Here is a 22,172-nt window from a genome sequence, read left to right as displayed (position 1 = left end):
TGAGCAGTTTTTCATGGAAGAACTCTTGAGAGAGGGGGCCCTTGTCATATTAGATAGGGAGTCTGAAATAAAAGTATGAACTTTGAAGAAGACGACGAGGATGGCGATAAGGATGGCGTGGATTAACCGAAGAATAAAGAAGGTGAAGGAGAACTATTCAGTGAGGTGGGAAGAGGTGATTGGCGGAGAAGAGAAGAAGAGGACGGCGACAAACACGACGTGGACAAACGCCAAGGTTATAAAAGCGCGAGAGAGAGCGAGGCACGGGGGGAACAGAGAAGCGGAGGCTCCGGCGGGTCAGGGACGCTTCGGCTGGAAGAGCAACGCCGGCTACTGCTCCGGTGAGGTCGAGTTCTACGGCTTTGTACCGTGCACTTCCTATCGTTCATGAGCCTGTTCCGGGGAGTCAACGGAGGATGCTTCCACCTGCTACGGCCAGGGGTGTCTCCAGCGCTGTTGCCACCCGTCCGGGTTGTGCCCGCAACGCCGACATCACCGGCATCACCTCCATGGGCGCTTGGACCGGGCGATTATACGACGCAGCCAACGACACCGCCAGTGACGCCAGCCTGAGCTCGTCGAACGCCACCTCGATGCTGGCTGCTGGACCCATGCAACGCCGCATCCGCACCGAACCAACAGTGAGCACGAACGCCGACCGCTAACAGAACGCTAGTAGCAGTGTTCCCGGGTCGTGTGTATTGATAGTCTTTGTGTTTTTTGTTAGTTTTGTTAGTTAGTTTTGTGTTCTAGTGTGTGTGTCACGCAGGGTGTATTAAATGTGCGTCTGTGTGGGTACACCTGTCGCCTAGTCCATTATTTCGGTCCGAGGGTTCTCCGGTGAGGTACGTGACACAGCTGCATCTCGCTACCCACTAAAAAATAAATAAAGGACCGCAGCTCATGTTTTACTCCTTTTTTCGTTATTTCAAGCAGCGCGACGGGAAATAGTTGGCGTGTAGCAACACTTCGCGAAGTGTCGCAGATTCCTAGATATAATCACGCAATCTCGTAAACTTGCGGCAAAAAAGTATGTTTTGTACTGGGTGATTCCACATTTGTGTGAACAGGTGTCTGTGGCCGCGCTCTTCGGAGCGCCAGTGCATCCCTCCCGGCAGTTCATTAAAGCGAAGTGGCAGACGACGCAAAGTACCATATCCAGGTCTTTCTTCGTTTCCGCCACTTTGATTCCTGTGCGCGGCCGTGCCAAACGTACGGGCGCTCCGAAGAATGCGACAACGCATGTTCTCCCATTTCCTGCATCCAAGCTGATCCTTCAGTTCCACCGTCAACACGTACTGAAGTGAATGATGCATACTCATGCGCATTCTCAGCTCATTCCAATTCCACAAAACCTTTTTTTCCTTGCCGAAAGGGTATCGTCCTCAGCGCGGACAGTAACAGGGCTGTCGTTGGTTTCAGATAATAATAAACAGTCAGAAGGCGGTAAAGGCCTTATCGCGTGGTTTTCCTGTGCTCCTGTGACGCGGTTTGTATATATTTTAATGGAGAGGAGGTTGCGCTTCGGAGGATCCGTGTCTGGGTTTCCTTCACTCCGGCCGTCACTCGGGAGTGCTCTCACTTCCGAAGCGTGTTTTCCCGCTTCGGGTGTCCAGTATATGCGTATCCCAGGAAGCCGAAAGCCGACATCCACCACCTTCTACGGATCTGCCCAGCACTGATACCGACGATAATGCGGCACCTAACCACAGCGGGCCCATCGCCGTACTGTGCTGCGTCCTATGCTGCTTGGACGGAAGGACTTCATCATGGGTCTCTTCTGGATGTAACCATTACGCTTTTAGCATAGGCACCCAATTAAAAAAAACGCAGGCTGTCCCGTCGTCGAGATTAAATCTAAGCAAGATATGCTTTGCAGTACCTGGCTTAGCAGGGCCATTCTTTTTCAGGTAAAACCTGATTTATTCTTCTTCTCAGAACAGACTTCTTAGGCATCCGGCTGAACCCGATTCCTCTCTGTAAATGCATCTTTTAGAGAACGCAGTTCAAGTGTACAGAGCTGAAGACGCCGCAAGAGAGTTAACGGATATATTGCGCTCATTCCAGATGGGTGTTTTCAGTTAATTGACGATATTCAAGCTTTTGTAAAGCTTTCTATTCATGACGAGGCTTAATCTCGGGACACGTCCGTAAAGTATGTCGAGAGGCCAAAACGCGGTTTTTGACGACACGCCTGCTTCACTGCGTCAGTCGCACTTCGCTAACGACTTCGTGCTTCAAGGCTGCTCAACGTTTAAAATGGTCGCTGCGATAATGAATAAATGTTTTCCCAGTGTAGGAACAAAACAATTGCCCCCCCCCCTCCCCCTCTTTATAATTTCGAAAAAAAATAACGAAAATGAAGGGCTCTATTTATAAATGTTGCTGACCCGATGAGGTTATATATCCTCCGGTCAGCACCGTCTATAAATAGGTTATATACTGGATTAACAGCATTCTTGCAATGGGTCTCGTCTAGGATATGTCACGCCAAGCTACACCACACCGTTGTGGTGTCTAGATGAGTAGGTCCGACCGGCGGGGGTAGCGCGCGCCTTTTTTCGAGACGCAGCGAAGGCGCGCCACCGGCAAATTCGCTGTTCCTCCGCCCTTTGCTGTACCTGTTTGAAGCCAGTTCAGTTTAATTATTTTCAAGGCTTTTATAGCGAGTAAACAACACGAGTATATATATATATATATATATATATATATATATATATATATATATATATATATATATATATATATATATATATATATATATATATATATATATTACAGTTGGCATGCCGAGTTTGAATATTTGACTCGTACAGCTCGGCCGTGATAGGTGCAGTATCGTTTCAACTAAGTACAAGTTCAAATGCCATTGCCGCAATTGTTTCCAGCTTTCTTCTGGAAATGTTTGGACCACGACGTAACCGTATTTCATGTCTAACACAATGCATGCTTAGTGCATCTACACGGTGAATAGGGACCTCACAAATCGGAAAGGATCGATAGATTGAATATATGAACTTATATTTAGAAACGGTACTCTATGTCAAGCGAATGAATACATGAGCAAAGTAAAGCAAATCACGGACATAGGAGTGTTTACCAGAACTTACAGTGACATAAACGACGTGCACATGCATTCACGCGCACACCTAGCTCAGCGATGCGCTTCTTTCTTCAAGCTTTAATCACGCTAAGGCGAGAACAATACGTGGCTCGCTGTGCGAAAACCCCACCGTCGCCAGAAAGCCGTGGCAGATGCCTGGCGGGCACGCCTGGCAGAAACGCCGCACGCGAGTGACACCATCCCCTCTCCTGGAGCGGTGGAGTGCCACAGCGACTGGACACCTCCGCCACATGCACTGGGCGAAATGCCATTGCCCTGCCTGACCTAATGTTGTGCATGTAAACAGCGAAGTTTCGCTTCCGCGAGAAACAATGAAAAATACGATGCACCGCTGTCCTATTTATGTAAACGCGGCTAAGATTACACAAAAGAGAAAGTCTCCGCTGCCGCCATCAGTTGGCCTTAAAGGGGCCATGACAACCTATTTTCGCGCATACGCTGTTTATTGCATTTAATTTATAACACGTTTGAATTATAATTCTCTGAAGTGTCCGTTTCTGTGAGGTAGACATTTTTAGAAGGATTTTTCTTTCTTTTTTGCGAGCTAGGTAGCTTTGCACAAACAGTACTGCTTGACATAAAACGCAAGGTGGGGTCTAATCATTTTAAATATTTTCTACTCGTGATCATAAATTGTAGTTTTACGCTTAATAGCCGCGATGACGATATCGAATCGCTGCAGCACGAAGTGTGTTACAGCGCAGCTGCTAGCAACCCGATCTTCGCCTTGATAGGAGAGGCTTCGAAACCCGGCATCGCGCGCTTCCACTCCCGATTTGCTGCAATAACCGTTCGGACGGAAAGTCACGCAAACTTCTCCAGGTTCGGCGTCATTTCTACCTCCGGTTCATCGCGTTTCCCGGGCCATGTTCGCCCGAGTTTGCGGGGAACGGGAGCAAATAACATTTTATGCTTTGGAAAAGGAACACCGCTTCGTAGTGGCGCCTGCTGGCTTATACTTAGTCCTTCCAGGTTTACGGTGAAGAGCGCGTCTAATTGGCGTCGTTCGCTGCTGTAACTCTTGGCCCTTGCGTTGCTGAGTTGCCCTGCACGCTATCCCTCAGTCCGGTTGGACGAACATTCGTCTATTCGGTTTGCATAGCGCAGAACAGCTATTCGTTCCCGCGTCGTCGCCAAGCATTGTCCCCGAGTCCCATTTCGGTACTGCGTTTGCACTTAGGTAACATTGATCCGAAAACGGTAATAATTAAAGTTAGGGGACCGGAGGGGTTCCGGAGATGCTTTACTTGTTAGGCCAGTGTAACCACGCGAGCGCGTTTTCAGTAGTGGCCTCGCGTGGCCGCAGATTCGCGCTCCTGCAGAGTGCCATGGAGCAAGTGCGCGAACGCTGAGTTTGCAGCAAGGGTAAATAATTAACATCAAGCGCGCAGGGCGGGAGCGCGATCGGGCTAAACTTGACTCAGTTTCGCTGTTTGCGTTTGTATACAAACGGTTCTCTGTTTGCAAGAATTCAATGGTTTCTTAGCTAAACTACGGACATCATCAACAATATGTGGCTCAGCAGTAGCGAAGAGGGGAACGTACTCAACGCTCCATCTGCTTCCCTGAGGCGACCAGGCGTTCATGCGCATATTCCGAGAAATTCCTGCTCCTGCACGTGGCCCTTACTCGAGGCAGCGCATCGCGGTGGCGAATCACTCGTTGCGGTCTGCAGAAACGCTTTGACGGCGAAGAATTGCATTCATACCAAAGAAAACTGCTCTCTGTGTCCGGAAAGAACAAGCCACTATATTCTCTTTCCACACGAAGCGCTAGAACTGAACTTGTGTTGAAATGCATAGGCAGAGTCGATTTTAAGTTATGCCTACCATCATGCTATCATAATAAAAATATGGGAAGCAAGACATCATATTTTTACAACACATTACAAACTCGGCAGAATTGTTTTGGTTTGGTTTAGGGGGTTTAACGTGCCAAAGCGACTCAGGCTATGAGTAACGCCGTAGTGAAGGGCTCCGGAAATTTCGACCACCTGGGGTTATTTAACGTGCACTGACATCGCACAGTACACGGGCCTCTAGAATTTTGCCTCCATCAAAATTCGACCGCCGTGGCCGGAATCGAACCCGCGTCTATCGGGAAAGCAGCCGAGCACCATAACCACTGAGCCACCGCGGCCGGCTCGGCAAATTTTTCAAGCACTCCCTGTGTCGAGAACGGTTGTTGGAAATCGATCAGTATATTGTAGATATAGGCGCTTGTCCGAAAGTGGGCTCTTCTCGTTTTTCTGTTCTTGCTGCTTTGCGCTGGCGAAGAGGGCCATGGAAAGGAAGGCCCTAGTAAGGGACGGACAGGGGGAAAGAACGAGCAAGGAATAAGGGGACCGAAACTAAATTTGATAGTGAGACATTCCGGACGATGAAACAATCCTCTTTGGAGGCCAGTGCCCTGAAAGCTTAAAGCTAGTGGCTGCTTCGATGAGCTGGATAAGGAACCTAATATGTTTACAAGTTCTTATAGCCCCTGAGTAAGCGTCATTTGAGCCTTCTTACTAGCCTTGACTAGGCATTCCAATAAAATGCGCAGCGCTGCTCATATCGGACTACAGTGACCACAAGCTTGCTTTAACGGACACGTAAATATAGCTTTCAGAGACCAGTAGATGACAGAGCTGAACAGGTTGAAAACTAAGGCAGAAGTCACTATTTCAGATTCGGGTTAAGCGAATGTAGAAAATCATTGCTAAAAGACGGTCATTTATATACGCAGTTTCTAAATTTTTTTTTTACAAGCTCATCTCGCTCTTTGCCATTGTTAATTCCAAGTTTATTTCGGAGCCTTACTTTATACTATTTATCTTTTCCTTCTTCTTCTTCCTCCTTCATTCCTTCCCTCACGGTGCGTTTGACGGGTCCACCGAGAAGTGACACCGCTACTCCTTTCCTCAAAACCAATTTTTCCCCCTGGCATTTCAGTGGTATATAACTTATCAACATATGAATGTGGTAATTTCAGGACAAGACTAGACACCGCGAAAAAACACGGAACGATGGCGACATGATAACTTTGCCACTTTATCTTCAATATAAAATGGCAGGGATCCTTTGCAATACTACGCAGATGTCTTCAAAGCTGTTTGAATGATTAGGTGCTGGCAGGACTGAGCTGCTGGTAGCTCAGTGGTTACGGCACTAGCCTGCTGGCCCGAAAGACGCGGGTTCGAACCCGGCCGCGGCGGTCGAATTTCGATGGAGGCGAAATTCTAGAGGCCCGTGTACTGTGCGATGTCAGTGCACGTTAAAAAAACACCAGGTGGTCGAAATTTCCGGAGCCCTTCACTACGGCGTCCCTAATAGCCTGAGTCGCTCTGGGACGTTGAACCCCCATAAACCAAAAACCATGACTGAGCAGCAATTTGGGTATTAGGAGTTCTGTTCATGCTGCAGAGTTTTTGCAGACCTGGTTTGGTGTCTGTGAGTACAGCCTGCCATCTTGATGTCGGGTGACTTAATGAACGCTTTCTTTGATCCCGGGCAGTTCGATCGAAGAGGAGGACGCCGACCATGCACAAAATAGTTTGCCTTTTGAGACAACACAGAATCCACTAGAATGAGACGGAAGTGAAGAATAGTCATCAGTGTAGACGTGAGCTTCTGCCAGATACCTCCGCTCACATGGTCCAGAGCTACTTAAAGAACCGCACCGTGAGGCGTGTCACTGTTCGGGCAAGTGCCAGATGTGTGGAGCGCTCTTTGCTTAGCCGAGTCTCCTGGGATGCAAATGCGAACAAATCAACTGCAGCTAACGCGCGGGAAGGAAAGCAGCGAGGCGCTGCACAGCACTTTAGTTGGAAGTACAGAACACGTGAGAGACGTACAAGATGATTCTTTTAACATTAGTAGATTTTTATTTCAAAAACCGTGCGAGATATATCAGTGCGGTCTGCGCGGGTGAATTTTGCAGCAAGGCAGAGATTGTGTACGGGATCGAGCTCAGCTAAAATACGATTAATTAACTGAAATTAACTAATCAACTCTGGAATTTTGGTTTAAGGGCGCAAGTTTATATTACGAACTTGAAGACCGTCAACACTGAAGGCGAGCCCATGCAGTTTTTAAAATATTTGAATCGGCATTGTGGTTCCAAATAGCGGAGATTAAAAATGTGCCTTTCAAATCTCGTTAGGTTGAGTTTCCCGCGTTTCAAATTATTAAAATGGCGTCGCTGACATTTTTAATGCGGCAAATAGAGGCGCAGATTGTGTATTTTGTGATGTAGAAGAACTGAATGTCATTTCGCCGACAATAACATGTGAAGCGGCGCCATTTCTTAAATTTGCAACGCAGGAAAGCAAACTCAACGAGGTTTCAAGAACGCATTTTTGACGCTATAGACGTTTCGAACCACAGTGCCAATTCAGAAAATTAAAAAACTGGGCTTACCTTCGGCGTTGACGGCCTTCAATTTCGGAATATAAACTTGCGTCCTTAAACCTAAAATTATAAAGTTGATTAGCTAATTTTAGTTAAAATTAATTGCCGTTTTTCAGTTGAGCTCTATAACGCACATATGCTGTATGTTCGCTTTGCTATACAATCCACCGGCACAGATCGCACTGATGTATATCTCACGGTTTTTAATACGAAAATCTGTAAAGGTTAAAGAAGTCACCATGCATATGCAGTCGTTACTGTCGCTCTCAAAATTCTTCAACGGCATGAAGATAGATATTTGTGCAGTGGTGGAGGAATGCCGTCACTCAATACAGCAGTTACGGTTCAGGAGGCTAAACTTATTAAGGGGCCCTCGTAGTTATCTCTTCTGTAGGCTTTCAGTGTTTAAAGTTTGTGCGCTGTGTGGACAGTAATTAAACTGTGCAAAAATTTAAAGATATACCGCTGAATGAGCAAATGCGCCATATATTCTAAAAGTTCTTTTTTTTAGAGGGGGGGGGGGGGGTTAGGGGAGTGGGGGACTATTCCAGTATTCCTTTTTCGGCACCGAAACATGGCTGGGAGTTTGGTTTCTCGCTACTGCGGTAGGTTCCCTGTCGGTTAGATAAATAAATTTCAGAATCTTCCACCACAACAACTCCCAGTTACTTATAAATCCCATCGGGAGGGGCGAAAGTGGCTGAGCGTTCGCTTCCACCTAGGACGAGGTAGGGTAAGCGCACCTCGGCCCTCACACTTTACGCCTGAGTAGACGCAACGCTGATGCTGTGTAGCATGGCAGCCGGGGGTTTCGAGGAACGCCGTGCAGGCGGGAGCAGTGCGCTCGTCGCGCAGTTCCTGGTCGGACCATCTGGCAGACGTCGCCGCGGGCTCCATTCCGCGTCTCCTCGCCGATAGCTTGCAGATGGGCGGCAGAGCTCGCCGGAGAGAATGCGGGTGCGGGCACGCGACCAGTATTCTCCTCCCTTCCTTCATAGCAACAACCACCACCACGCAGAGGGAAGAGTGGCGCGAGGCTTCTGCGTGGGAAGGCTCGAGTGCTTAATAGGGTCACTGACTGTCCCCAGAGCGGTACACGAAAATATACATGTGCAGTCAATACACAGAGATTTCAAAAATTAGGCTTTCACGATAAGAAAAAAGAACGCGATGAGTAGTACGCGAACGATGCATTTGTCCATAGGTTGCGCGCAGACACAAAGTGACAAAATGATTGCTATAGTCAATCTCCTAATTAACTAAAGTCATGTATTGAACTTTTTAGTCACTGAAATGCATATTTATACTGGAAACTTAAAACCCGTGCCACATGCGCACAAGAAATGGCTGTACATGCTTAAGGCCTTAAGTTAGTTAATGCCATTATTTTCGGAGTTCGTGCTACATGTCCACATTTAATGTCATTATGCGAAAGCCATGATGGCGATAACGCTTGCAAGCCAGTCAGAAATTTCTCCTGAAAATAAACAGTGCTAATCAGCACAATATCTCGGGAATGTTGTTAAAATGTAAAATAAAAAAATATTTTGCAGAAAATACCGCTGTTCTTGGTTGACAAGGCGAAAAAGTAGCCGTAAACTCACATCGGTCGGCACACAAGTCAAGAGTATCTGTCAGAAGTAGTGGTAAAAATGGGACGCTTCGCGTCGAAAATGTAGTACAGATGCCTCATCTGACAGAAAGGTATTAATCATCAATTGCTACTGGTTAGAAAGTTGTTACTAACAAAATTGCATGCTTTTCTGCGTGTGGAATGGGATGAGGGTACGCACTGCCGGGAGAATGAGTTGTGGCGAACTCAGTGGGTCGCGAATGGCAGTAAGGCTAATCTCATTAAATTTATTTGTGGCACCGCACGAAACCCATTACAAGTTAGGCGGTAAACACTTAATGACATTAAATTTCCCCGTGGGGCACGGGTAATAGAGTCGGTCGTATTGATAGACTATATCCCATTTGGCAGAACTCGCGTAGCGTTGCTAAATATTGGCCTCCAAATTTTCGAACTCGGTCCGCGCAATTACGCATGCAAGGCGGTGACGTCATGCGACAAGTTCCTTCTGATGTGACGCAGCTGTTGTGCATATGCCAACGGTATAGATCAATAAACACCTTTAGCATACCGTGCATCGTGTTACCGTTACCGGAGTACCGGGAGACCGCCCACCATCCGTGCGCTCGCGCTGATTGGTCCGCATGCGGTATGTAAGCTTGCGGCTGCCGGGTACCTGGCGCCACCTGGCTCCCTCAAGGTGATCTGCGCATGCGCACTGACGGCGCGCGGGCTCCCGGTACTCCGGTAACTGTAACGGTAGATAACTGCTGCCCATTCACTTTCGACAAGAGCGGTCGAAGAAATACCATAAGTAACAGTTGGGTCACACCAATGAGCTGTTTGACGCTGATCGCAACTGTCTTGCATGTTTACTTATTCGGATTGAGATAGGACCTCAGTGGCATACGTATATCTCGTAACAAAGACGTGCTACCAGCTGCCAAATAAAACAGCCTATGGATACGACCACTCATAAGTTTCCAATATAAACGTGCACACTAACTGCAGTGGCTAAAACAAATATTACTGATTTTTGTTGATCAGAAGATTGGCGATGACAATTATCCTCTCACCTTCTATCCGCTTGGTGGCATAACTTACACACAAATACGGCTGCTGTGTTGAGCTCGTCGTTTATTGTTAAAACATGCTGTAGCTTAATTTTGAACACCCTGCGTTGGCGTATAGTACGTGATTTTCTGTCAGCGAGTTGTTCAAGACAGCCCTGCATTTAGTGCTCACTGCTGCTTTTTTGCTTCAAACGTTTCCGCATAACATAAAAATTATAATTTTTTTGCGTCAAAGAGGGATAAGGGTGGGGAGACGTGATGGACACTGCCCGCTCCAGCCGAGCTGCAACACGCTGAATAAAATAAAAGTAAGCAAATAAATTTCTCGATGGGCTGCCAATAGAAAGATTTAGCATAGCGGAGACATATACCGACTTACCGGACGCCGGTTGCTCACGCGCAGGGGCAAAGGCAGGGGCGGGGCCATGCAGGGCCACTACGCGTGCGCAGCTGGCGTCCAGTCAACCGGCATACGTCTCGGCTGGTACGTCTCCGCTATGCAAAATGTCTCAATAGACTTTTTTAGCATACCGGAGACGTGCTAGCGTAGACGTATACTGGTTTACCGGACCCCTCCTGCGCACACGCAGTAGCTCTCCCCGACCCCAACAATGCCACTGCGCATGCGCAAGAGGGCTCCGCTAGTACGTCTCCGGTATGCTAAAAACGTCTAATATCTCAGATGGAACATTCAGAAAAAAATAACTGAAGACAATCATACAACCTGATGCAGCAAAGCTGCAATAGCATGGGGCGCTTGCCTTTCGCTTTATAAGCTGTCTTCCCCTTGCCACCTTTAATTTGGGTTCGCCGCCACTTTTTCGTTCTGCTTCTCCTTAGGCTTCTGGTAGGTGGAGGCTTCTGGAGGGTGGAGTGGACGGAGAGTGGAAGTGGGAGTGTGGATGGACTCACAGTGGGCTTCTCTCATGGGCTTCTGGAGAGTGGAGACTTCTGGATGCAGAGATGTGATGGGGAGGTGAGCGGCTTCTGGATGTAGAGATGTGATGGGGAGGTGAGCGGAGGGTGGCGGTTCTGGAGGGAAAAGGCTTCACTCCTTTGCTCTCACATGCCGACGCCGGATTCATCTAGTGGGTGGAGATATGTGGAGTCGTTTTGGAGGGCGGAGGTGGGTAGAGAATGCAGGTGCGTATGTTGGCGAATTGTGGGCCTCTTTCAGAGGCTTCCAGTAGGTGAAGGCTTCTGAAGGGTGGGGTGGACGGAGAGTGGAAGAGGGAGTGTGGGGGTGGGCACATGGTGGGCTCTTCCCATGGGCTTCTGGTGGGTGGAGGCTTCTGGATGTAGAGGTCTGATGGGGAGGTGAGCGGAGGGTGGCGGTTCTGGAGCGAGGAGGCTTCACTCCTCTTCACTCCCCCCTCCCCCCGGTTTTCTTTTGCAGCTGCACCCCCTCGAGCTTTGCCCCACGTGCGTGGCGCAGCCCCCAGTGACGCCACTGCATAAGTTGTGTAGCGCAAAAAATACGAAGGACGAAGAAATGAGACACACACCACTTGCTCTAACGTGTGGTGTGTGTCTCATTTCTTCGTCCTTCATGTTTTTTGCCCTACAAAACTTATCCGACTTGGCCAGTCCACCACCCTTGTCACTTATCCACCGTTGGTCTCAGCTGTTCACCTTATGTTGCTGTTGTTGTTGACCTCTGTTCGTCTACTAGGGCTTCTTCCCCTTCTACCCCTACTTCATCTTTTCCTTTTTGCAAGCCCAAGTGAATAACATTGTTTTCTATCTTCTTCATCGAGGCGCACATTGGTCTTGAAATGTTGGGCCTTGGTAGAAAAACGCGGGTGTGACCGACGTCAAGGTTCGCGAATGTAGACGCTGAAGGCAATACTGCGTTAAAACTAAACGGGCGGTAATGAGCGAAGAGAAAAAAGGTGAATACACGAAGAGTGATGGGTGGGAGGGGCTGCAGAACTATGCTGATACTGCATACAGAAACAAAATGCATTCATTTGCGGAGTGCCATTATGTCTCGAAGACTCTGACGAACAAGCAGCGCGTTTTGGTGAGGTGGTGCACGAGACCAGAGCGGCGTGGCCTTGTCCCTCAAATCGTCCACAGTGCTCTCGCTCTTTCTCGCCATCACACTTAGAAGTGTTAGTCACTGATGTTCACAGTGCGAATCTGAGGGTAGATCAAGGTCGCACTCCTAGGACGCGTGCGTCTGGCTACGCGTGTGCGCTCAAAATGCAGCCCGCGCTCGTGAATTTGTCGGTTTCATCCGCTGAGCAGAAACACGAAAAAGAGACCCAAACGTCTCGTGAGCCGCACGATTTTGTTCCTGCCTACGTATCTCGCTGCTTAAAACTGTTCTCAATTTGCTTCTGGTTGATGCTGCAGAATCGCACCTGTGCCAGCCATGGGGAAGCCTTTGTCATAAGCCACAATTACAGTTTTCATCTAATGGAACTGTCCATTCGTGTAGCGGCTCTCCCATTTGCCGAGACTTGCCATTTAAAAAGTATTGCCTTCTTACGGCCGAAAAAAGTGTGAGCTTCGAGGGACGCCGTCGTGGAGAACTCTGAGCCAAGCTTCTGATAGCTGAGAGTTCCATAACGAGCACACAGATCTCAGTGCAAGAGCATTTTTGCATTTCGCTTCCATCAAAATGCAAAGCTCTGGATATAACCTTTGGGTTCTTTCTCCAAGGAAGAACGCAACAGCCACTGAATCACAACTGCTAGCGGTCTTCTGCCCTCGCTGGCACTCTTGATCGGCAGTAGTAGTACTATGGTGACTGTCTCAATTGTTTGGGCCATCGCGGCATCTATGGTAGCTGTGGCTGCATATCTCGCTCACGACTTGGCGCGAGAGCAGCTGGCGTTTGCAGGCAACTTCATATTGCCCACAGTCCTTGCCCACTTCCCAGCCGTTTTCCGTAGTAACGGGCGCACTTCTGCGAAGTTTTCTCCTAGCCTCACCGACAGATGCGCAGCAGTCTTGGGAGGAGTCGCACGCACTGCCGCAAAGCGCATACGTTCGGCAGCAGTCAACGGCGCCATTGTGCTCCACTTCGGTTGAAGGTCTCCTGGAAGCCCGCGCGGGTTCCGCCGCCGCTTCAAGACAGCGGGGTCGGCGAGTGACGCCGGCCATCGAAATAAAGAAGCCCTCGACGTAGAAGAGGAAGGCGACGCAGCGTCTAAAACGATACAGAGGGCGATGAGTATGGAAAGTATAAAGTGCACAACTCCTAATCGTCGACGGCCGGCATGAAAGGCGGAAGAAGGAAGGGCTTGGCAAGACGTCCAGAGCAGTCCCGCTCGAGCCGGGTGCGGAGGAGCGGGTGGGGCGGCCCGAAGTGCAAAAAGAAATCTCGGCAAGAGTGGGGCGGCTCATGTCGTCGCCTCTCGCGCTCCGCCAACAGCGCAGCGCCCGAGGTCAGGCCGCGGGGGTCAAATCCGCGCTCTCTCGAATGCGCGATTCGTTGACGTCGCCTCGTTCTTACTGTGCTGTGCCCGCCGTGAGCCGGGGACGACGGCCCCCTACCCGAGCAAGCCCGAGGCTCGCCGACTGCTCCACGGGTAAGCCCGCTGGAAGAAGGCCTGTCGGAGGTTTTTGCCTCAATCGCGTGAACGCTTGAGGAACAATATCGAACAGGAAGGCACTCTCACGCAGAGCGCGCTCTGCACCAGTAATTTCTTTTTTTCTTCTGGAAACCGTTGAGGACGCTTCTGGAAATCCATTCCGACGGCGTCATGGGAAGAGAGACCATTCGATGCTGTTCGTTTCGCCACGAAACGTGTCCTGCAAGAATCATATTTCCGTAACTTGCCTCCGGTGTCGATCCCGCAATGAAACGAGCGAATTTTTTTCGCTCATTCCACTGCGGCAAATGCATTTGTGCTACGGCCGCTGCTGCACTGTAGAGGTGCCTGCGAGTTTGAAAATGCTATGCGTGTGGCTAGTGTTCCCATAGCAGCAACGTTAGCTTTGATCTGTGGCTGTCGCTGTGCTGATGAACTGTGATTGATTCGCTAGCGTTAATGAGTTAGAAGATAGTTCGTCGGCGCGATGGAATAGTAACGGCATCAAACGCGTTCCACAACTTCAGTTTCGTGTTTCGTTCACTGCTTCAGAATAAGAACATACCATGACACGTACTGTGACGGACGCGTGTATTTGCGACGGCAGATAGTTGAACGTTCCAGAAGCAGTGACGGCGGTGACGGCTTTAGAGTTGTCTCAGAAGTGCAGAGCGCGCCGAAGGACGCTGCACAGAATCAAGGCAATCAAACTTACCAGTCAACCGAGCGTCGCGTGTTACTGGGATGAGCGCTGCCTGGTGAATTTTTTAAATTGGATTCCTTCAAATACACTGTGGTAACAGATAGCAACGGGGGATTTGCGATGGCTCAGAAGATTTTATTGTAATTTTCCGCTGAAATTGGTGCTATATATGGACTGTTGAAAAAAAAAGTATTTTCCTTCCTTGGAAGACATGAGCCTGCTACATGCCTAAATTAGGCATGCGCCTCGATATAAGACATGCTATTACTTATCGTTGTCATGCGCAACATCAGGTGCCCTTTGTCAACTGTGTGGGTTCTGTTTGGGCGTTTTTCAAACCTGTTTGTCGTAACAACGCGGTCTATGACCCCATGTAGAGGCACACTGTATTGAACTAAGTACGTTGCGCCACTGACTCATCAAAACGGGCTGTGCAGTTCGGTGCAGTGAAAGGATACGAACTCAGTGTCCATGTCCCCGCCAGCTAAACTTGGGATTGCTTTAAAGCAGAAAACCGCTTGCTTTTTGATTCCCGGAGTTGCGGCCTGGGTCTGCTTGCCGTCTTTTTGCTGAGCGTGTTCGGCTTTTTTCTTCAGATTTCATTCCGCGCTTACCAACTCTCATGCCGAGCAAACGTATGCGGGGATAGGAGCGGCGTACAGGTGCTCGAGTCCGTGGCGAAAAGCGAATTAAACCACATTGGAACGAAATTGCAGCAAGACGTTTACGTTACTTCGGCGCAATTAATTTGAGGGATGCTCTTCGTTCTGATTTCCTGTGTCCCTCTAATGTCCTTGTTTCTCTCGCGCTAAGACCCTCTCCAAATCATGACTAACCAACCAGCCCAAACTTTTACTTTGCTCTTGGTTCTTTTCGCGGATCGTTTACTTCGAGAGGGTTACAAACTGCGTTTAAATTACGCTAGAAGAAACGCCGGACGTCGACTTGCTACTTTGAAGCACGACAAGAGACCTGCTTGAGAAACTAAACGGATAAAAGAAAATAGTGGCTGTCTTTATTTACTTACTTCTCATGCTGTCCATTTTGCACTGCCTTTTTGCAAAAGTTGGCGAGCGCTGTGCCAGCTCCCATGACAGGCGACTGCCGTGACCTTAGCACTCATCTGCGTTGCCTCCACATCGCGCGGCGTCCAAGACGCATTGGACTGTGCGCAGTTACGCCTTTCTGGTCAACATCCTTGTGGCACAGTTTATGACTCCCCAAGGATTGCTCCCAGAGTTTACTTTTTTCCTTGAGGAAGCAGTGATTTTTTGGAGCTTAAAGTATTGGCAAGTGAGAGAATTGAAACGTTCAGGTACTATATGAAAGAATAAAAACAACGTTTAGTGCATGTCATAAATTTAAAAATATTTTTTTCTTTTGTGTCTTTAACGTAACGTTTAAGAATATACAATAATTGCTTCCAATTTGGCATTCGACAAATAAATTGCTACATCAATACCTAATATTTATATGCTTAAAGTTTATATTGTTTAATCTACACTATAGAATAGTACGTTCAATAAACTTAATTTTGATGTCCTGTATGTTAATACAACAAAGGCATAACTGTGGACAAAATAATGAAACGAATAAAAAAAACATTATTTTTTCTGTAGTAAGGAAAGGGTTAACGGCCTGAAGTGCCATGTGCTGTGAGGGACATCGTAGTGGAGGGCTCTGGATCTATTTAGACCACCTTGTTCTTAAGAGAACGTGTGGTGACATCGCACAGCGCCCGGGCGTTTTTGTTTTTTGCTTCCACCGATATGCGGCGGCGACTGCCGGGAGCAATTTAGTTTTAATGCTTATGAATATACAGGGGGTTTCATCTCGTGTCATGTAAGAAATCTCGTCATAAGCATAAACACTACATTGCACCCATTTTTGCCCGCACGAATGCCTATAAGTATTCATTTTTTCCTAATACGATTACTGATTGGAACGCACTGCCTCATGATTCTCCTTTGCTTGCCTGCCCTGATTAATTTCAACCGTCGGTTGGCGCCGCCTGTGACGCGCTGTGTTGTTGACACTGCGTGTTGCTTCTTTCCTCCTGTGCCTATTTAGCGTTGTATAATTGTTGGTCGCCCTTTTTTAGTACTTGTTTCGTCGTCATGTATGCTCTTTCTTCTTGCAAGGTCGAAGTTTTGTACTGTGCTTCTCCTGCTTGGACCGTACTTTGTCCGCAGTATGTGATAAAAAATAATGACTTTACAGATTCTTTAAGATAACGTTGTCAGCGGTGTAGTACATCGGAATGCAGTTGCGACATGCTAACAGCAGTGTAACTAATGCTGAATGGTTAACTTTTAACTGTTACTTTTAGGCTTTTCAATTACCAATAGGCGTGTAGCCCACTGTATGTAATATCCATACATGTTTTTTTAGTTTCCAAAGCGTGGTTACCCTCGGCGCTGTGGCCCTGCAAATATTAGCTATATCGACGAGTTACGTGCACTGGAGAGGTTGCTTTTCCTGCAAGCTTCTCGAAAGCGCGTGTATTTTGGCGCCATGTAGCCAAAATTTTTTGAGCCAGAACGCCGATGGTAACTGTTTTCGAAATTTTGAAAACTGTCACGAGCAATGCTTACGCTGGGCTACACGCCTCTCAACAATTAAGGAGCCTAACAATAATAGTTAAGCGCCGCAGCGGTGGCTAAGGGGCTATATTGTGCTCGGCTGCTGACCCGAGAGACGCGGGTTCGATCCCGGTCGCGGCGGGCGCATTTCGATGGAGGCGAAATTTTACCAGCCCGTGTGCTGTGCGATGTCAGTGCACGTTAAAGAATCCCAGGTGGCCGATATTTCCGGAGTCCTTCACTACGGCGTCCCTCATAGCCTGAGTCGTTCTGGGACGTTAAACCCCCATAAACCAAATCAATAATAGTTAAAAAGTTAACTATTCAATATTAATTAACCAGTGTGATAATTGGCACGTCTTAGCTATATTCTGAAGTACTGCATCGCTGACAATGCTACGCCGAAAAAGGCGTGTTTCTAACTTAAAAAGCCCATTTTTAAATATTGTGCCGTTTTGAAACGCCCTGTATAGGGTACAGTAACCTGAACTGAGTCTGAAAAACATATTGAAAATCATTTTTTTTAATCACTGCGAGAAGTTTTTACTGTCATCTGCCGCCGAAACTGACCTTTTTGGAGGTGTAAGTTTCGGCATTGATTTGAGCGTCAACATTGCCGCGACTTCTTGACTATATATGGCTGGTACCGGCTAGAATTGGAGCGAAAAACGTTTCATGTTTAAAACGAAAGATATGACCCGCCTCTTATGCAGCCATTCCGACGGCCACACGTGTTTCGGGAAGGCGGCTGTCAAACAATTTGTAAATGAATTTTCCTAAAAAAAATTCTGGAGTGCTTGCTGGCTAGAGCGAGATGATAATCCTACTAAACTTTATTACACTGAACAGTATAGATGTGCGCTGCATTGTAATATGAAAACGAAATTTGATGGCGTCTTTTGGGCTACGTGACAGCAGCTTTGAAGGCTAAGATGTCTTGTTGTATCACATTGTCCGTTGCCGTAGAGCCGATAAGGCAACCATCTGTGATTCGTCAAAGAATAAACCAGTCATAATAAAGTTCTCAAACGTTCCCGTTTTCTGCTTCTCGCACGAATGGAAACAAGATCCGCAGTTTTCCACCATTCCTGTAATATCACAAAGGGAATCTTTTTTCATTTCATTTGTAATCCTCAAAAGGTTCGCTTGTTTTCGCTGGTTACGCATGATTGTTTTTTTGAAGATGCGCGCGTGAGCGTGTTCTAATATTCACTGACACAAGAAAGCGAGCTGATGTTTGCATTCGCCTTCTGATGGATACCTAGTCAAGAAAGAAATAGTGGAAGATGATGCCAGATCGGGAGGCGGCTCGCCAGGGAGAAACAAGCGCGCTGGCCATGAAGACCTTACACGAGTGTTATTGTGAGAAGGGGAGTAAACAAAAAAAAGTCACATATAACTTGTGCAGTTGGCGAGCGGCGTATTCGCCCTCTCGTGCATCACTAACTCATGATCTCGCTTTATTTCTACGAAGCACGCTGTTCACAACTTTTCAGAGGTGGTGCGCGGAAGGATGTTAGAAAAAGCCATCGCGAGGTTAAACGATACATGAGAAGCAGTGACATCCCAAACGTAGGCCATGAGCACATAGGGAAACAAAATAAGTGTTTCAGCGCCAAGCACAGTTCACCGTGTGAAATTACGTGAGGAAGAGATGCCATAATATATTAGCATTGGTTTCCGGCGTGAAAAAGACAGTCTCACGTCAATAGGCAATCACTGCTTCGTCTTCAAACTAAACATTTCGAATGCATTGCCTGTCTGGTTGGACTTGAGACCCTTGAAGAAAGAGCTGAGCCGGCTTCGAAACAAGGTTTCAAATTAAAAAAAAGTTTTCATCGCAGACATGACATAGTTCATTATCCTGCTTCGGCTTGTTCGCTCTTCGTCGCGTCCTTACCCGAATGCCCATAGCTGTACAGGTGACCACAAAAGTTTTAAGAGCACAAAGTTTACAAGAAGGCCTAATTTCTGGCCTGTCTAAGCATGAAATCATGAACTGATGGTTATGCTCCGTAAAGTCTGCGTCACCCTTGTGTAGAGCGCTCGGGCGGTGCACTTCTGTGCAAATTTAGATCTCGCAGAATTAGGGTCCAGAGGCAACACTTACAGAGAAGTAGTGCCAGATAAACCCGCAAACAAAGTAGACACAAGCACTTTGCTCAGAAACCAGGGGATGCTCTGTAATTTCAGTTTTTGTTACCAGATACACACTGCTCGAGCGCTCTACACAAGGGTGACGCGGACTGTACTTCTCTACCCGACCTGAACAGTACACTTCTGAATGCTTGATTGCACCTCTACGTAGCAAGGAAATTCAACTTTCATGATTTCAGCGTCCCGGAAACTTTTGTGGGTATCTGTACATCTCAGAATAATGAACTAGCAGTGAGAAATGTGGCACGCCGGTTTGCCGAACACGCTGGGCTGATTTTTGAATGGCCGCCTCTATATATTTTTTTTTATTTAAATACCCTAAAGGCCCAAGTGGGCATTACATAGGGGGGGAGGGCATGAAAACAACACAATACAGATTATTGGCACACAGTAGTTAACAAATACAAAGAATAACTACATATACAAATTGCAAGTACACATCACTGCAGTCGCTGAAAGATACATAGGTTGAGCGTATAAGACTTAATGCTTCAACAATACTGAAAATATCACGGTGAATTTTGTAGGCCAAGGTGCGATGAAAGTTTTGTTTGGAAATGTGATAACTCAGTTTCAGAAACTATGTCAGCCGGTAACGAGTTCCACTCTGCCATAGATAATAGTAAGGGTGATGTTTGATATTTCAGTGTTCGTGCGAAGATGGGTTGCACTTTGTGGGAATGATCAGACCGGGATGAAACATGATGGGCAGGGGCGATGCGATCAGCTGTGAACGGGGAGCCATCGTAGTACAAGGAATGAAAAAACGATAAACGAGAGAACTTGCGTCGAGTGATAAGGTCGGGAATACTGATAGTTTGCTTCAACAATGACACACTTTCATAAGGTGAGTATGAAGAAAGGATGAACCTCACAGCTTTATTTTGCACAGACTCAAGACGGTTAATTAATGAAACACTACTTGGACTCCATATTAAAGATGCATATTCTAAAGCTGACCTTATGAGTGTAGTATACGCGCGAAGCTTTGTCTCGGGGTTGGCAAGATATAGACGACGTTTGATGAGTCCCAGTTTCTTAAATGATTTGTTTGTGATGTGATTTATGTGGGTGTTCCAGCTTAAATCAGCACTGAGATAAACACCTAGGTACTTAAAACAATCCGTTCTTTCAACTGTATTCTCATTAATTGTGTAGACATTAGACATCAAGCTATTGTAACACACACACACACACACACACACACACACACACACACACACACACACACACACACACACACACACACACACACACACACACACACACACACACACACACACACACACACACACACACACACACACACACACACACACACACACACACACACACACACACACACACACACACACACACACACACACACACACACACACACACACACACACACACACACACACACACACACACACACACACACACACACACACACACACACACACACACACACACACACACACACACACACACACACACACACACACACACACACACACACACACACACACACACACACACACACACACACACACACACACACACACACACACACACACACACACACACACACACACACACACACACACACACACACACACACACACACACACACACACACACACACACACACACACACACACACACACACACACACACACACACACACACACACACACACACACACACACACACACACACACACACACACACACACACACACACACACACACACACACACACACACACACACACACACACACACACACACACACACACACACACACACACACACACACACACACACACACACACACACACACACACACACACACACACACACACACACACACACACACACACACACACACACACACACACACACACACACACACACACACACACACACACACACACACACACACACACACACACACACACACACACACACACACACACACACACACACACACACACACACACACACACACACACACACACACACACACACACACACACACACACACACACACACACACACACACACACACACACACACACACACACACACACACACACACACACACACACACACACACACACACACACACACACACACACACACACACACACACACACACATTAATGCAGCTTGCACGACGCTCCTCTGAACTAAGTTTGGAGCACTGCGCAAGAGAGCCAAAGATTCTTGCTCTGTGTTGGTACGACTGGAGTAGTGCTTTCGCAATAAAAGAAACGCCGCTGATCCCAAGGCGACAAATCCATTCTTACGACTTCATCCGGGAGGTCGGCACGCCCTATTGGGCGCTTCGATATTCTTGTTGTATATCCTAACTGGCTAGCAAAAGTACCTGGTGATTGATTTTGTGTTAATAGAGTAGTCGAAACGGAAGGAAGCCGTAGACAGAATGCGAACGCGGTGGCAAGTGTGCAATCAGTTCTGTTTTTGCGCAGTTGCAGTACAGCGCACTGTAGTTCTCCATGGACTCCATGAAAACAGGGTTACAAAGACTGCTAGCTGCTTCATGCTATAGTGTGCGGTACGCCTTGAGGTGCACCCTCGCCTTGAAACAAGCTCTCGCCGAAGCGCAGGCCCCTGGCATCTCTTCGGAGAGGATGGCTGGCGAAGCCTGCAGCCACGGCTCCAAGCCGGCGGCGGGTCCAATGAGGCGGCGGAGACGACGGCGTCGGTCATCCGGGGCCCGAGAGGCTGGCCTCGCCTGCCTCCTGCTCTGCCTGCACGCGGCCGGGATGACATCCGCCCAGCTCGTGCCAGGCACGTAAAGCGAAGGTCGGGTGACTTGTGTAGTGAATTAGGACGGGTGTTTGTGCGCTTGGCAGCGCTTATCCACGATAAGACGAGAAGAATAACGTGTACTAACGATTATTCGATGACATAATGAGTACGCGAATATTAATGCGTTCCACGCGTAGAAAGAAAAGGAAGAGAGAGAGAGAAAAGTTGACTCTGTTAAAAACGCAGTTTAAGTGTTCCAAATGTCC

General features: G+C 47.7%; 1 protein-coding gene across 3 annotated transcripts in view; it reads left to right on the top strand.

Annotated features, from left to right (window-relative positions):
- The first annotated feature begins 13,598 nt into the window (after positions 1-13,598).
- The window catches only part of LOC144114882 (uncharacterized), a 46,409-nt gene continuing 37,835 nt past the window's right edge, over positions 13,599-22,172 (top strand). For all 3 annotated transcript variants that reach the window (XR_013311158.1, XM_077648886.1, XM_077648887.1), the window contains exons 1-2: positions 13,599-13,703; positions 21,762-21,945. Coding sequence is in view for 2 of the 3 variants with exons in the window: in XM_077648886.1 (XP_077505012.1) it covers positions 21,786-21,945 (160 nt within the window). In the remaining variant the exon portion in view is untranslated. The remainder of the gene's footprint in view (positions 13,704-21,761; positions 21,946-22,172) is intronic.

Source organism: Amblyomma americanum, chromosome 1, assembly GCF_052857255.1.
Source record: "Amblyomma americanum isolate KBUSLIRL-KWMA chromosome 1, ASM5285725v1, whole genome shotgun sequence".
Taxonomy (NCBI): Eukaryota; Metazoa; Arthropoda; class Arachnida; order Ixodida; family Ixodidae; genus Amblyomma; species Amblyomma americanum.
Note: the sequence above shows the minus strand (reverse complement) of the source record. Positions and strands in the feature narration are given on the sequence as shown.